Source organism: Mustela putorius, unplaced genomic scaffold, assembly GCF_011764305.1.
Source record: "Mustela putorius furo isolate JIRA1106 unplaced genomic scaffold, ASM1176430v1.1 tig00000585_pilon_pilon_pilon, whole genome shotgun sequence".
Taxonomy (NCBI): domain Eukaryota; kingdom Metazoa; phylum Chordata; class Mammalia; order Carnivora; family Mustelidae; genus Mustela; species Mustela putorius.
Genome location: NW_025421424.1, coordinates 10,460,170 through 10,476,172, shown reverse-complemented (window position 1 = coordinate 10,476,172; position 16,003 = coordinate 10,460,170). Strand labels below are relative to the sequence as shown.

Sequence of the window (16,003 nt, the reverse complement as noted above, 5' to 3'; positions counted from 1 at the left end):
AATACGTCAGCAAGAATGATCATACTTACACACCCTGTGCAATGCACTTAAAGCTAGTGTCTCAATTTTCACGGAGCAAACAAAGAGTTAAACTCCTCCCCGACTCCCAGGAGTCTTCCCCCGCAAGTCCCGCCCCACCTTCTGCTCCCATTGGTCCCCAGCCTCTTATCACCATGGAGACCCTGGTTCCCTTTCGGCATCATCTTTACGAAGCTTTACCATCAGCCTTGGAGTTCCTTCTCCTATTGATCCCAGGGAGGCTTATTTATCTGCCTCAGGTTTTCGAGTTTTCAGCAATTATGAGAGACAGGGCACGGGAGGGCAGCTGCGGAGTCATGCATGAGCAGCAAGGAAGCCGGTGCAAGCCCTAATTAGAGTCTCTGCTGCACGAGCCTACCTGAGCGGCCATTTCCACATTTTATATATATATGTGTGCAATATATAAAATCTCCAGAGACAGCCTGTATCAGCACATAAGCACACAGGTCTAGAGAGGGAAATAGCATCCCGCCCTCGGGAGCTTTCCAGCTGCGTCCCTGCTGGAAAGTGGAGACTCCTCCTTGATGGCTGGCACCCTTAATTCCGACTGGTCCCAGACTGCCCTCAGTGGACAGAGGGGTGCAGGGATGCAGAAACCCAGGCAGAGGCCAATTTGGCCTGGGCACTGTTGGCTCAGCAGGCTGGAGCTCGATCATGGGACTTTCCAGCTTCCTGGGGCCCTTCAAATGAAGGAATCATCCAAGCACGACAACAAAAGGAAACTGGGTCGCCGGATCCCACGTGAAGGCGGAACTGGGGCAGGCACAGAGTGTGTTCAGACCCTCCGGAGCCAATGCTCACCCTCGCCAACGCCGGCTGGAGCGGCTCTTGCTCTTCTCCCCCATGTCCTAGCCTGCGGCTCTTTGCTCCTTCGCAGCCCTACCTGGCAGGGCACGATCCTTGCCCCGCACTTCACAAGCGAAAAAGGCAGTAACGTCAGCAGCAGGCATGGAAAGGGTTTGGAAGCAAAGTGGGCCGCTGGATATTCCCTTCCTCCCAGCCCTACCTCTCTCTCTCTCTAGCAGCCCTTGTACAAACAAGGCAGCCAGTGTCTAGGGAATCCTTTTTAGGGAGAAGCAGGGCTTCGAGCCTCTCCCGAGGGCTGAGAAGGGACACAGGACTGAGTCCTCTGGGTAGCTACTGAAGGTCCTAGCACACAGCCGCGTCTATGCTGCCCTCAATTATCTAGATGATGCAGCAGCTGTCCACACTATTACGTAACCACACCTGCCCTGTGCATCCGTCACGGGAATGATGCAGGGAGTTCTCAGCTGCAAACTCATCTGGAACATATCTATTTTAGGAGTGCAGAGGAGCAAAGAGTTCTATCTCTTTCCACGCCGAGGTTCATGCAGTGTCAGAAGCAGCCATCCAGACAGGCAGCCTCGGCTGCCCCAGTTTGCCCGCTGCTCATGCTAAGTCTGGGTAACAGGCTTCTCCCACTGGGTCCCAGCCAGCATGGTGACACTGGAGGGCCACCACGGGTAGTGGGAGGTAGCAGGCACCCCTGCAGTGCCCCAGTTACCAGGACAGCAGTGAGGAATCCCTCCTACCCTCCTCCAGGTGGACTGCGCAGAGTCTCATGCAGGACGTGAGCAGGGAGTTCGCTCCCGTGGGTCTAACACGCTGCTGGGGAAGATGGAGAGTGAGAGCGCGGTGCAGCTCGGAGATAGCTGTTTCTCCAAAGAGGCCAGTGCCTCTGAGCGGCTCTCCTACCCAGACCCACAAGCTACCGTCGTTCAGGACAATAAAAGGGTAGGCTGGTTGCTTTCATTGGTTATCACACATCCTGCTTTCCCTAGGGCAGAGGCGTTCTCTAGTTTATCAGAAACGTTACTTGGAGCTCTCCTGAAATTCAAGCCTAGGACACCACCCATGACAAATAGTCCTGGGCCCCAAGATGTCTTCAAGCTTTCCACCCCTCCCCCTACCCTCATGCACCCATCCCCCCCACCCTGACTGGAACCAAAAGTTTGGAATAGCTTTTTTGGCTTCAGTGATGAGGTTACAGCCAACCAGGGCAGACAGAACAAAGGATAAAGCACCTGGCCCTTAGATCCGACTTCCCTTTTATCCCTGAGTCAGCCAGCCTCCTGGGAGGGAGAGGAGAGAGGTAATCCTTGAGCCCAATCGATCATCTGTTATGAAAGAACAGCCTTCTAGAGAGGTACCTCCGTAGAAGCAAGAGAACTGAACTGGAGAGGGGGTTAAGAATGCAAAGAAAGGTCATTTAAAAATTCAAATAAATGCAGTTTATTCCTCGGATTGCCAAATTTATTCCACATTGAGCGAAGCTAAGGGGGTCTTCACTGTATAATTTCTGAAACAACGGTATACATATATACATATACTATACACATATATACATAGGTATATGTATATATGGGAAACCTCTGATAACTCAGGACCCACGAACCCAAACCGCGATTAATGCAGGCATTACGTTCTCTTGCTCTACTTTCCGTAGAAAGAAGCAAATGACAGCAAGGGCATTATCTGATGAACCATCATGTGCCCAAACGGCCAACTTCCGGTAAGCCTTGCGGCCGGCGTACATTCAGCCTATCTCTTTGGTCTCCTCTATCTGTACTTCCCCTACGATGAGCACTGAGGTTTACAGTGTTGACCCTGAGCCACGCAAGGTCTTCCGTCGTCTTCAAACACTCTACTTGCTAAGGCAGGAAAGTTTATACAAACCTACTTGGGAAACGGGTTTTTGTTTTGTTTTGTTTTGTTTTTCAATAGCAAAGGTTGAACCCAGACATGGTGTCCCATTCCCACTCAAACCACCCTAATTGTAAAGCAATCAGGATGCTCCCTTCCCTGAGGAATTCCCCGTCAGTTAACTGAGGTTTTGCTGTACATCTATATAGAGCAAGGTAGATTGAGGAGTGGACTAGGACCCTGGGGTTGTCAGCCTTCCTGGATTGTCTGGTCTGAGTATCTAACCTTACAGATTTTTTTTCAGGAGAGGGCGAGTCTTCTGAACCCCCCAGTTATGTGTGGAAATACTTGTGCAAGTGCACACAGTAGTGGGTGGTGGGGCCTTTGTTGCTCCCATGCCATGCCCTAACCACCCACTTTCTATCCCTGTAGACCTCTCCTCCCAGTAGCTTGCTTCCCTCCACAGCTCTCCTGGAGTCCCTTTTGGTAAAGCAAGTCAGCTTGTCTGCCCAGGCTACCCATCCCAGGTATGAACCTCCAGGCCTTGTTCCCCCAGCATCCATCTCCCTGGGGGAGGGGGGAGGGAAACAAATGGATCAAGTAATGGCTTTTAGTGCATGGAAATGATCTTCTGTAATGGCTCAGGATGCTTTATTCTTATCTATTGGTAAGTGCTTTTCTGCAGGGTTCCATTACACCCTGCCAGATTGACTGAGAATCAACGAGATGGGCTGGCGTGAGGTCACCCAAAGTCAAGGTTGCCATGCCTATGGGTTGTGAGAATGCCCTTCGAGAGCTGGCAGAGAGGGGCAGGTGGGAGGCAGAGAGGGACTGAGGTGCACATAGGGACAGAGCGCAGTACACATGGGAAAGAGAGTGACAAAGAAAGCCTTCCCGTGGACATTCCTCGAGCATACGCTGCACCTCTACCGAGGTTTACCTTCCCGGGGAGGGTCAGAGCCTCGGAGGCCAGGAGCCCTGTGAACATGCAGGGAGAAGAGGGAACCACAGACAGGGGGCTAACGCCCAGAAGCCAAGGGCATTATCTGAGAATCCCGGTGCTATCACATTTCAGTCCTGAGAACTTGGTTTTGAAATAGCTATTGCTAAAGAAAACAGTCACTATTTAGTTTATTGCACGTTTCCTCGTTAAAAAAATTCGAACACAAACTAGGAGAGATGGAACGGAGCTTTGGTGGGAAGGGAAGCAGAAAGAAAGGAAAAGTGAACTGGATGAGTTTGAGGAAGAGACCCAGCCCAGCTTGCAGAGGGCCCTTCCCCTCAACCGAACCCTGCTTGCGGCTTTGACGAGGGAATGGGGCTGGTCTCAACAAGGGCAGACTCTGAAGCTACCAATGATGGCCCTACTAACCACAGGGACACCTCCAGCATCCAGCACCCTGCTAGTTGGCTCAGGTGGCTAATGATGTTAGAGGTTAAGGTTGTGCATTCAAACCTGGCAATGGACACTCTGCTGAGGCTGGGGGACCTCCGCTGTGTAGCCAAGGACTGCCCAGGCATTACAGCCTATGTGGACCAGCCTCTCGGACCAGGCAGCCATCACCCAGGTGGAGGCTGTTGGGATAACGGCCCCCGGGAGAGCCAGAGCAGGAGCAGAGCTCACCATCCCCACTCCTGGGTAAAACACTCCAAGCCCGTGCTTCTCCTGCCTGCCTTGGGGGCTGTGGTGCCACCCTCACATGCAATTTGCAAACTGTCCTAGAGTCTCCTTTGGGGAAAGTCAGCCTCCACCTCCTTCCTCCCCTGCTGTGGGCCGCACTAACCCCCCAGCCAGAGGCTCTTCAGGTGGCACCTCCTTCTCTCAACATGGGTTAGCACTAGTATTTAGACTGACTCTGAGGAAGTAAGATGGGCAAAGTCTTCACTACGATGGAATGAGAGATCCAGGGACAGCAGATAGGACAAGCCAGTCTTGCAATCCTCCCCACCTGGGGCAGCTACAAGGGCACTCAGGCCCACAAAGCTCTCATGGAGTCCTTTCTACATCAAGACAATGGAGTGGAGGCACACTCCCTGGGGGCTCCTTTCAAAAGCCTTCTCTCCCGGTGACATGCCTACGCCATCCTCAGAAGCCCAGCTGCGAGGGACAGAGGGAAGAAGAGAGGAAGACAGTGTGTCAGACACCACAGAAACACAGAGCCTTCATTCTGTCCTCAACTAGGTTTCGGCTCCTGCAAAGTTTACACTGCAATTGGACCCCTCTCTTCCTGATCATCTCCCTGCCTTTCCTGGACTTCTTTCTCTTTAGCCTCCTAAAGTTGGAGATCATGGAGACACCTGCTGAAGTTGGAGCTCATGGAGACACCTGCTGAAGCTGAAGGGTAAATTGCTCCCTTGACTTGGAAGCCCATAGAAGGCCGGGCGTCTTGCTCTGAACATGAACATTGGACCCCACATGTCCATTCCCTGCTGCTGTTGCTTCCTCCGTGGGGACGGGGAACTGTGGCCATGGACAGGAGGGACATGTTTGGGAGGGCCACAGGAGTAAAGACCGAAGTGCCTGAGCTGATGCCTGACTTCACTTCCCAACTTCCTCCTGCGGGGATGCCTTGGCCAATGAGTGCCCAGCTCTCTCAGCTAGTCCCACCCGTGGGAAGAAGCGGCTCTGTGCGCCATTCAAAACAGTGGGGAATCTTACAAAGTATTCAAATCCGGCCTTAGAATATAGGATAAAAATCGGGACTTCTAAACAATTGTTGCTTGAGGGCATGGCACGAGGTTCACATCCTTAATTGCGTTTCTCCTAAGCTGAGTTAGCGGGCATTTCCTCAAGACCCAGCAGTTGGATGGGAGGGAGGGCATCCAGCTGGAGACCCGGCAAAGAAGACGGGCATGCTGGGATTGAGACCCCAAAAAGGGGACTCAGGAGTTGACCCCGCTGGGCTTATGCCCAAGAGCAAGTGAGATGTCCCATGCAAGGAAAGGTGGCTCATTTGAAGAGACGAGTCTACATATGGTCTTGACTGTCTCTGACCCGCCCTTGACAAAGCCATTGAGGATGTAAGGGCAGTGAGGTCTGAGGACTGATGGAATATTGGGGCCATCTTCACTCTGATTTTGGGCTCAGGGCCCTACAGTTTCTTGAGCTGTCCCTGCTTTCAAGAGAAGGGAGCCGAATCTGGAGATCCCAGGGTTTGGGAGAAGGGGTGCCTGGGCTAGGGGGCTGTCTATGGGGGCTTGCTCCAAAGGCTAGGGCATGGCAAGGAGGCATGGGTTAATAGGGCGCGGGCTGTCCCAGGTCCTTCCACACCCGCATTTCTGGTGGGAAAAAAGTGAGTAAGTAGAAGTCCTATGAGATTCCCAGTTTTAATCAGAGATCTGTTCAACAGCGGTAGCCCCTCTTTTTGCTTTAAACCTCAGGGGTTACCTCTCTGGGAAATCTGAACATGGGAGAAAGAGAGGAGGGTCGAAGAAGAGGCTTCTTGAAGGCTATTGGGGGAGTACAGATGCAGACTGGGGAAAAGTGATGAAATCTCATCTTTTTTTAGAGTTGACTGATTTATAGCTGTGGGGACAGAGAGCTTGATCTGAGTTCACACTCCCTGTGAACTGTGTGTGTATCTGTTGGGTGTGTGTGCTGGGTTGTGTGCCTCCAATGAGTGAATGGATTGTGTGAATAAACGGAGTGTGATCTGAGTTCACACTCCATGTGAACTGTGTGTGTATCTGGGTGTGTGTGCTGGGTTGTGTGCCTCCAATGAGTAAATGCATTGTGTGAATAAACAGAGTGTGATCTGAGTTCACACTCCATGTGAACTGTGTGTGTATCTGTTTGGGTGTGTGTGCTGGGTTGTGTGCCTCCAATGAGTAAATGCATTGTGTGTATAAACAGAGTGTGTGTGTATTCGGTGGGCAGAAACTATGTAAAGAATCCTTGCTGTACTGTATATACAGACCCATCACGTTCGTGGGTTTTTTTATTCATTTTGCATCTGAGTGGTGGTTGTGTCCTTGGATGTGGTGTGTGTAGGTCTTCTGTGATCTGTTCTGTATTGGTAAGTATATTCTCGGTCCGTGCTGAATGTGCATATTTTGGACACCAGTGTAGTTACGTATCATCTGTGCATGCCCTTTTCATTAACTGGCCTCTGTGCATTTGCATTGCTCGTTTTGTATTTGTGTGGGACAACAGGATATCTATTTTGCAGTGGGCATGCAGGTATTGTGTCTGCACCTGTGGGTATTTTATCGTCCTAGGTCAAAGCCACAGGGATAAGAGATCTCCCCACTGACCCAGGCCTTGGGTATAGGTTTACCATCTGTTGCCCAAGGTCTGTGCCCTTCCCACCCCATGTCTTGGAAATTCAGCACCACCTCCCGCGAAGGAGAGGAAGAGAAGCGCAGAGGCTTTGCACTGGGCATGGGGTGTCCTGCAGATCCCTGGGGATGTGGGTGACCAGGAACTAATGAGCACCCTGGGCCTAGCACCCTGAGCTGGTGCCCCACCCCCCAAGGTAACTGTAGGTGCTAGACAGCCAACGGTAAGGCTCGGGCTGGAGCCAAGGCTGGGTGGCCTAAGCACACAACTCACTGTGTTTGGGAAGCGAAAGCCCAGTCTGGGAGGCGACGGCGTGACCACCTCAACCCATTCCAGGGCCAGCCTGAACTCCACCCACAGGCGACACAGCACTCATTCCCTTTCAGTCTGTCCCAGGGCGGGGAATGATTTTCTGTCCAGCCTTGGGTTTCTTTAAGCAGCTCTGTTGGCCAGTGCCATGGGGAAAGCGCTTGAGCCTGGCCATGGAAATGATGCGTGTAGGTCACCTAGCATCATCATCCCTTGGCCCAGGACTTCCGAGGCTTCCGCCCCGAGGAAGCCCCCTTCAAGCCTAGACCTGCGGCACTGGGTCCCTGGTTCCAAGCAGGAGATCCATTCTGGCTCTTTAGGGAAAGGGCTGTTAAAGTGACTGATGCAGAGCCAGACGACAGGAAAAACCCAAGAAAACCTGAAGAGGGCGGGTGAAGATGAGAAAGGAGATGATTAACAAGATGGGCTGTAGAGAAGCCTGGGGCGAGTGTGGCCCAGGGCAGCGGGAGCCGTGGGGGCCACAGGCCCTTGTGCACTGGGTGAGACAAGCTTCAGCCACGGGGAACTGAAGCTGCAGCACGTGGAGGGCAGAAAGACAATTCTAACATCTAGGAATCCATGAAGACTGGAGTGTCTGAGGCGATGGCAGCAAACCCAGTCCCAGTGGGTTTATCGATGAGATAAGTTAACCCATTAGGCCTCTCAGACAACCAACCCACCAAGCAGTGGATTTGCTCCCGAACCTGAACTCCAGAGAATGAATATATATATATATATGTATATATGTATATATGTATATATATACATATATATATATAAGTGTGTGCATGTGTGCACATATACACACACACGCATATGTGTGCATGTATATAACACATACACACAGGTATGTATGCATGTATATAATATACACACATGTATGTATGCATGTAGTACATATACATACATACGCTAGTGCACATAGTCAAACACATGCGTAAGTTGCCCTGTGTCAGAAATATTGCATAAGCTTATACAAGGTTCAAATGCAATTTCTTCTATAGCGAGCTAGGTATAGGAACTCGTGAGAGAGATACTCAATATATGCTTATATACACTGGATCCTCAAATCCGCCTGTCCTCAGGCCCAGATGCCTGGGTCAGCTAGAGAGTCATCCCCATAACTAGGTTCAGTCATAAGGTGCGGTGATGTGAGGTTTCAGAGAGCGGCTTCCCTTGCTCCCCCTTCTGGGCTTTGCAAAGGTCTGTGCCCCCAGGTCGAAGAACAGGGATGGGGTGGACTGGGGAGCCGGAAGTTGGGGTTCCCCATGCCAAACAGTCTCTTTTTTATTCTCCTGACTGAGGGCTTTTTGTCTTCTGATTGGGGCGGGGGGGGGGGCGGAGAAAACCAAAACCAACCAAAACACCCCCTAGCTCAGTGCCACTCCAGGGATCTTAATACTCTAGATATGAATACTGTGTAGGCTACTAAGAAAATAGGTTATCTCCTGTGGTTTAAATATCGAGATGCATGCAACAAACACCCATGCAGCTCTAGCTCATTACTGGTAATGGCACTGCGGGGGTCAGCACCGCGGGCACGGCGCAAGGAAAGCATATGTCTGCACACTCCAGCGGCACGCGGGAGTCAGACGTTTTGTGACCCTGAAGCCTGCAAAAATGGAGAGATCCGAAGCCGAGAGGTCCCTGGGTTGGTTAGCTTCTCCCCAGCGGCCTGAGAGCCAGCGTGCAACTCGACCACTCATGTTCAGTCATCCTGACTGTCCCTCCCCCTGGGGTTCCCTCACAGCCACACTGCAGAGAAAAACCAAATGCAGCATTTTCCGTTATGAAACACAAGCCTCCGAAGCATCAACTTGGCAAGTGCAATTCACAAACCCCAGCCCGTGACACAGAGAGTCTAATTCCAATACGGCAGGCCTGCGTGTTCTTCTCAATGCAAAAATGGGAAATGACCTTTTGAATAATTCCCCGTGCTTTCAAGCTAAGCCACCATGGTTTTCCTCTGTGAAGCGGGAGGTGGGGCTCCTATGGGCCCAGGGGGTTCGGGGCCCCAGAGGCTGGGGAGGGTGGGGTGCGTCTCCCAGGGAGGAGGGGAGGGTGTGCGCATTTAATTCAGAAAGGAAGGTGGCACCGATGGGGCGGGTTATGTGTCCACTATGAGGTGGCCCCAGTGTGTCTTTCTGAAATTCTGGCTCCATAGGGGACTCCCCTGTTTGGAAACCCTTAGGCCAGTGATGAAGATTTATTTGCATGAAAGCCAGGGATAGATATTCTGTGTTCTAAATCAAAAATCAAAAGATCGAAAGTCACTTGCACGACTACTGCTTCCCATGCAGAACCAGATGTACACTGTAGAACACACTGACTACAATGCAGGCTATTTATGCTGTATCTGCAGGAGTTCCATGGAGCTGCGGGTGTGTTAATAGGTTTCAATCAGACATCAGTTAACATTTTGGTAATATTCACATAGTTTGTATTAGCCAAAGTGCAGTTGGCCGTTTTCAAGTTTTCCTCTCTAAAGTCCTCGTTACTGTTGTTGACCCCCTCCTGGATCTCCATGTAATCAGACTTACTAATGGTAGAGGCACTTCTACTTTTCTTCAGGTCGGGGGAGGAGGGGATCTTTGGACAGCTTGTCACTTGCAGGTACTGAGCCTGCTCCTCTCCCTCTGTCTCCCGGTGGTAGAAGTAGTTGAAGTTGGACACTATGACGGGGACCGGTAAGGCAATGGTTAACACACCTGCAATTGCACAGAGGGACCCCACGATCTTTCCCCCAATGGTAGTCGGAACCATGTCTCCATAGCCTACAGTTGTCATGGAGACGACTGCCCACCAGAAGGCATCCGGGATGCTGGGGAACTGGGACTCTCGCTCATCGGCCTCTGCAAAATAGACAGCACTAGAGAAAAGGATGACCCCGATGAAGAGGAAGAATATCAGGAGGCCCAATTCCCTCATGCTGGCTTTGAGGGTCTGCCCTAGAATCTGGAGACCTTTGGAGTGCCGAGACAACTTGAAAATCCTAAAGACTCTTACCAACCGGATGACACGGAGGATGGCCAGCGACATGGCCTGCTGGCCTTGCTGGGCGTCCTCTGGCTTCTCGGCCAGCTCCGTCCCCAGGGTGATGAAGTAGGGGATGATGGCCACAATGTCAATGATGTTCATGATGTTGGTGAAGAAGCCGGCTTTGCTGGGGCAGGCAAAGAACCGCACCAAGAATTCGAACGAGAACCAGATGATGCAAAGAGTCTCGACAATGAAGAAAGGGTCGGTGAAGGAGGTTGACTGCTGGTACCCGATGGTGCTGTTGGAGTAAGTGTGGAAGGTCATCCCGCTCCCATGCATGTCCTCGTTCTCATCCCGGAAGATGGGCAGGGTCTCCAGGCAGAAGCTGACGATGGAGATCAGGATGACCATGACGGATACGATAGCTATAATCCTAGCAGGCCCTGAGCTCTCTGGGTATTCAAAGAGAAGCCACACCTGCCTCTGAAACTCATTTTCGGGCAGAGGACGCTCTTCCTCCTTGATGTAGCCTTCGTCTTCCCGAAACATCTCCATCGCTTCTTCTCCCAGCTCATAAAACCGAATTTCTTCAGAGAAGATGTCCAAGGGCACGTTCACGGGCCGTCTCAAGCGGCCACCCGACTGGTAATAGTACAAAATGGCATCAAAGCTGGGCCGGTTCCGATCGAAAAAGTACTCATTTCGGAGGGGGTCAAAGTACCTCATCCGCTTCTTTGGGTCCCCTAAGAGGGTCTCTGGAAACTGGGCTAAGGTCTTGAGCTGGGTCTCAAAGCGCAGCCCCGAGATGTTGATGACCACCCTCTCACAGCACTCGTGGTCGGCCTCGGGGTCGTACGTGTCCTGCGGGTGCCCAGGGAGGGCGGCGGCCTCGTCCGCTGGCTCTCCGGTGGCCACTGTCATAATGGGGGCTGAGAGAAGGGCCTCACACTATGCCTTCCAGCTGCCCGGCAGCAGGGAACTCAGGGTGCTGCTTATGGCCCCAGGAAACACAGAAGCATTGGCCTGGATTCCTGCAGGAGAGCCCCGAGGGCTCTCTGAGGACCAGAGAGACAGCCTCCCTTGGCTGAAAGACAGAGGCAGTTAAGGGCATGAGACCCCTCCCCACCGGCAGCCTGACCTGCGTTGCTGCTCCTTGTCTCTATCTTTGAGCCAAGAGCTCAGAAACATCACCACCACCACCACTACCACCACCACCAAAACCAAGCCAAACCAAACCAAACCAAAACAAAACAAAACAAAAAAAACTTACTTTCACCTTAAACCTGGCTAGGGATCAGAGGCAAGCAGATGCCAGTCTCTCTAGAATGTTCCAGATGGCCCTGCCCTGGGGGAAGGGGGCTGGTACAGGCCCCCTCTGCAGGGCCCAGGCTTCAAGGAGCACAACCCCCATACTAGAGGCTGAAAGTGAGTCCTCTCCTGGCTTGGAGGAATGTCTCCGAATGCCTGTCCCCAGGGAGGTATTCACAGGGGTGTATCTTGGGCCTGGGTCTCCCTCACTGCCCCTACTCCAGTGACTCTACACATGGCTGTTATTAAAAATAGATTGATTTACCTGACAAGGCAGGAACCGGAAGCTCTCTTCCTCGAAGAGCTGATCAGATACCGTGGGAATCCTAGATACACAAATCGGCAGTCCGACTGCCCATCACGTCTCCTCACTTGAGCGAGAAATAATGGTGAGTCATTCTGGGCAGGAGGGCGGGCTCCAGGTCCTGAAGGTGAGCTCCAGAACTGGGCTGGCCCGGAGGGGCTGTGGAGCGCCTGGCCAGGGGCAAGCGGGATTCGAGGACGTGGAGCTTGGGTCTGGAGCCTTTGGAAGGAAGGAGCCAAGATGCAAAGCTCAGCAGAAGCCAGAGTCCTCCTGGCTGTCCTCAGGAAGTGTGACGTTGCCTGGAAAAAACAGCAGCAAGGTGGAACCAGGGCTTTTCGGGGGGCAGGTGCCAAGATTTAGGAGGGCTCTGGTGGCTTTCCTTCCATGCCCACCTTCCATGCTGGTGTCACACCTGAGAACTACCCCTTAGCCTCCCTGCCTCCTCTGGGCAGGCTTCCATCAGCTGGAAGCCTTTTCTCCCAGGCAAGGAGCCTTCAGGCTGGGCTGGGCCTGTCTCCTCCAGGGGCCTCCCAGGGCTGAGCCAGATCTCCCTTGGTCCCCAGCAGCCCTCAGAAGGGACGCGGGGCAAAGCCCTCCATCCCCCAGGTCAGGACGCGGCAACTCCCAAGGGGGAGGGCTTCCTGCACCTCAGCGGACGGGAAGCTCTGACCCCGGCAGGATCCCGGAGGAGGAAGACCCCCTCCCCGGCAACCTCCCAGATGCACACTCCTGCGGAGCCCATCTAGGGAGACTCCTCATACGGAAAGGTCGACTCTACAAAAGCTGGCTGGCTTGGTCCCAAGACTTACTCTCCTTCGGGGATCCCTGGGGTGGAGGCTTCCCTCTGAGCAGGGTGGCATGTGATTTGGACAGGCGCTCGACCACCGATTTCTCCCCCAAGAGAAAAGCCCTCACATCTCCTCCGCAGGGAGCGCAGAACGAACGCTCGGCCACCCTGGCTGCAGGCGGCTCGGCAGCCACGAGAGGGGGAGCCTGGAGGAAGCCGGCTTCCGGGCTGGCCCCCTGCCGGCCCAATCCCGCCGGCCGCAGGGCGGGGAGGGGTCCGGGCCCTCTCCCCATCGCCCCGACTCCGGCCGGGATTCCACCAGGCGCGCTCAGCGCTCGGTTCCGCGCCCGCGGACCGGACCCACTAGCAGCTGGCCGCCGCGGGCGAGCGCCGCCTTAACCCTTTCCTGCCCGGCCGCCGCGGGCCCGAGCGCAGCCCGGCTCTCTCGCCCTTCGGGGTCCATCTCCTCCACCCCCCACCCCAACAAAAACCCGGGAGCCCAAACTCTGGGGGTGGGGAGGAGGGTGCTGCCCCAGATCTCCGATTCCTCCTAAGCGCCGGGGCTCCGCTGCAGCGCACAGCCCCGGGGAAGCGGAAAAACCCTGCTCCGCCGCAAAGCGGTTTTGAATCGGAGCCGAAGAGGGGGATGCAGGCCGGCGTCCCAAGTGGTTCGGGTCCTACCAACCGGCGCTATTCACCGGACCCGGTTCTGCCGTCAGCTGCATTTCCCATCACCCGCCAGCGCCTCGCTGCGCCCTCCGCCCGCGCCGTGCGCAGCCCAAGGGTCCCGAGCGTGTTCCGTGCCCTCTCCCTCCGCAGGGCCCCAGTCCCGGTCGCCCGGCTGGGTCTCAGCCGGAGCCTGCCGCGCTGCAGGCTGCGCCGTCCGGTGCCCCTCAGCCCCTCCACACGCCGCAGCCCGGGCAGGGGAAGCGGCACGCGCAGCCCCACGCCCCGACACTGATTTACCCTTCCCGCTGGGCACCCGGGGCCTCCATGTTCCTGGGTGACCGCGAGCGCCGGCGGAACGGCGGCGGCGGGCGGCAGGGGTGCGGGCGGCCAGCCGGGAGCCGGCTCTGCAGTCCCGCGGGCGGCGCGTACGGAGCGCCCGGCCGCCGCCCGCAGCCGCACCGCGCCGCACCGCGCCACGCAGCGCCGCACCTGGCCCGGCTGCGAACTCGAATTAAAGGGGCCGGCGGGGACCAGAGCCGAGCAGGTGGCCGCTGAGTTGGGCCCCCAGGGCCTGGGCCCCCACCCTACGAAGAGAACACCCATGCTTTGGCAGAGCCCAGTTTACTAACCAGAACCTCGTGGAGAGCTCAGCTGGGTGCCGCCGGGGCCGGGGAACCGGGGACAGAAGTTGAGGGGCGGTCGTGAGAGGCTCCTGCCAACATAATGAAGTAGGCGAGGGGGAAACAATCGATAGGCGCTATCCCAAGCCCGAGGAGGGCTCCGGCCCCCGCAGGAGATGTGTTGCTATTATTACGATGCTGCCAGACACAATCTGCAGACCCCTCTCGCGCCGGCTCGCCCTCTCCTCCAGCTCTGCCTCCCCAGCTCTCTCTTACCCAGCCGAAGCCCCGGCTTCGCAAGGGAATGCAGCAGGTACGGCCCTGCAGTGTGGCTGAAACTCGTGGCTGGTTTCCTGCCAAGGAGCCACAGGAAGGGGCAGAACTGCAGAGTCGGCCCTCTGCCCCCGCCCTCCCCCCCCCCCGCGCCCACCACAGGGCCCTGCAGCTGCCCTGGGGAAGAGCCGGTCCCCTCACAGACCTCAACAGAGCCCACTGGTCCACCGGGCTCAGAAATTAGGAGTGTAGCTTCTGCTGCCCTGGCACCACGGGGTGGGCAGAGGCGGATGTCCTTTGCTTTTGGAAGAAAGTGCGTGGGAAGCCCGATCCGCCCTCTGCCCAGACGGTGGATCTAAGAGGGTCCAGGGTGCTCTTGGGAGCCCCGTGACAGCCCCCTGCCCCTGGGAGTTCTGATCTCCAGATCTCTGTCCAAATCTCAGTTCCAAACAGTGATTCCTTAAGCCCAGAGTGCCCCAGAGACGGAGCTTAGATGCCCAGGGGCTCCTGTCCCAGGGAGACTCCTGCTGGGTCTCCTTGCTGAGACCCTTCCTCTGGAGGCCTGTAGCTTCTGATGGAAATTCTGAGAGCCTACAGAGTCCAGCTCTGTGAAATTCTGCATTTCATCAGGCTAGTCTGCTGGGTATGGTTTAAAACTGGGGGCTTAGTCAGAGCGCAGGGACAGTCCAGGAGGACAGTGACCGTAGTGAGCTCTGGGGATGACAGATGACTATAAAGCAGATCTTGTTTAGTCTAGGGCTTCTAGAAGCTAGCCTCTCAGTGTCCTAGCCTGAGCACGGTCTGGGTGTTTTGGAGTTCTAGGTGAATTAATTCAAGTCTCTGGACCTCAGTGTCCTTATCTGCAAAATGAGCCTACTTCACGGGCTGTTGTGAGGGTTTAAGTTGCTCGTGGGAAGAGTTTAGTCCCTGGCAGGCACTCCACAAATGATGGTTTCTCTGCTCTGCTTCCCTGTGAAAGTCTGTGTGACTCCCAGCCTCGAGCTTAGCTGCTGGCTGCTTCTCTAAGAGCCCAATCAGCAGATTTGACTCGCCCTGTCTCTCTGCCTCCCAGTGTACCTGACTCTTCACTTGCCCTGACATGGCCCTCACAGCCTTTCCTACTGCCTTCGGCAAACTGTCCCCCAGTCCCTGCTCCATACGCCTTCTGGAAGCCTCCCTTGCCCAACGCTGTAAGGCTTTGTTTCTCCTTCTGGCCACATCGGGCCCTCATGTCAACAGGAGCACAACGGACATCCATTTGATAACACCTCTACGTGTCCCCTGCCCTCCTTTGTTAAAATGAAAGCCGTGGACAGAGAAAAGCTCTTGGGGGAGAATGAATAACCGTGCTAATTGGTAACATGTGCCTACTGTGTGCTAAGCACCTCCAGCCTGGCGGGAGACTAGATCCTGACATCTCTGTGAGCTAGTTTCTACATCAGTACCATTTCGGGAGAAAGAAAACTGAGGCAGAGACAGGGGAATCAACCTGCCTGAGGTCACTAAGCCGTGGCTCTGAGACATGAATCAGGTGTCTATGACTCCAGGACAGACACCCTTAGCCCTCATGCCACACTGCTGGGGTTCAGAGAGTAGCCCCTCAGTTTCATTTCCATCTTTGGGAATCTTCCCCTGACCCCTGACCCCTGTCCTGTCTGATGGGCCTCAGGGCTGTGTCATCCTACTTCCCCCTGCTTTAAGGCCTGATCTAAGTGTGAGCAATGACTGGAGAGAAATTAAGGAGAGAAGGAAAGAAAGAAAAGGAAACCTAA

General features: G+C 54.7%; 1 protein-coding gene across 4 annotated transcripts; it reads right to left on the bottom strand.

The window, feature by feature from the left end:
- Positions 1-8,160: 8,160 nt before the first annotated feature.
- Positions 8,161-14,552, bottom strand: KCNA2 (potassium voltage-gated channel subfamily A member 2). 4 transcript variants are annotated; one of them, XM_045081927.1, is made up of 3 exons: positions 14,437-14,552; positions 11,844-12,181; positions 8,161-11,354 (listed from the first exon to the last, which is right to left on the bottom strand). In XM_045081927.1, exon 3 carries the CDS (start codon positions 11,189-11,191, stop codon positions 9,692-9,694), a length of 1,500 nt encoding a protein of 499 aa, XP_044937862.1. In that variant the 5' UTR covers positions 11,192-11,354; positions 11,844-12,181; positions 14,437-14,552; the 3' UTR covers positions 8,161-9,691. The 4 variants fall into 4 exon arrangements, with proteins under 4 accessions (XP_044937862.1, XP_044937861.1, XP_004769807.1 ...); XM_045081926.1 differs by lacking the exon at positions 14,437-14,552 and adding an exon at positions 13,968-14,285; XM_004769750.3 differs by lacking the exon at positions 14,437-14,552 and adding an exon at positions 13,636-13,777.
- Positions 14,553-16,003: the final 1,451 nt, after the last annotated feature.

Excerpts from the sequence above, each read along its gene's own strand:
- KCNA2 (XM_045081927.1), bottom strand. The coding sequence starts at position 11,191 with ATGACAGTGGCCACCGGAGAGCCAGCGGACGAGGCCGCCGCCCTCCCT.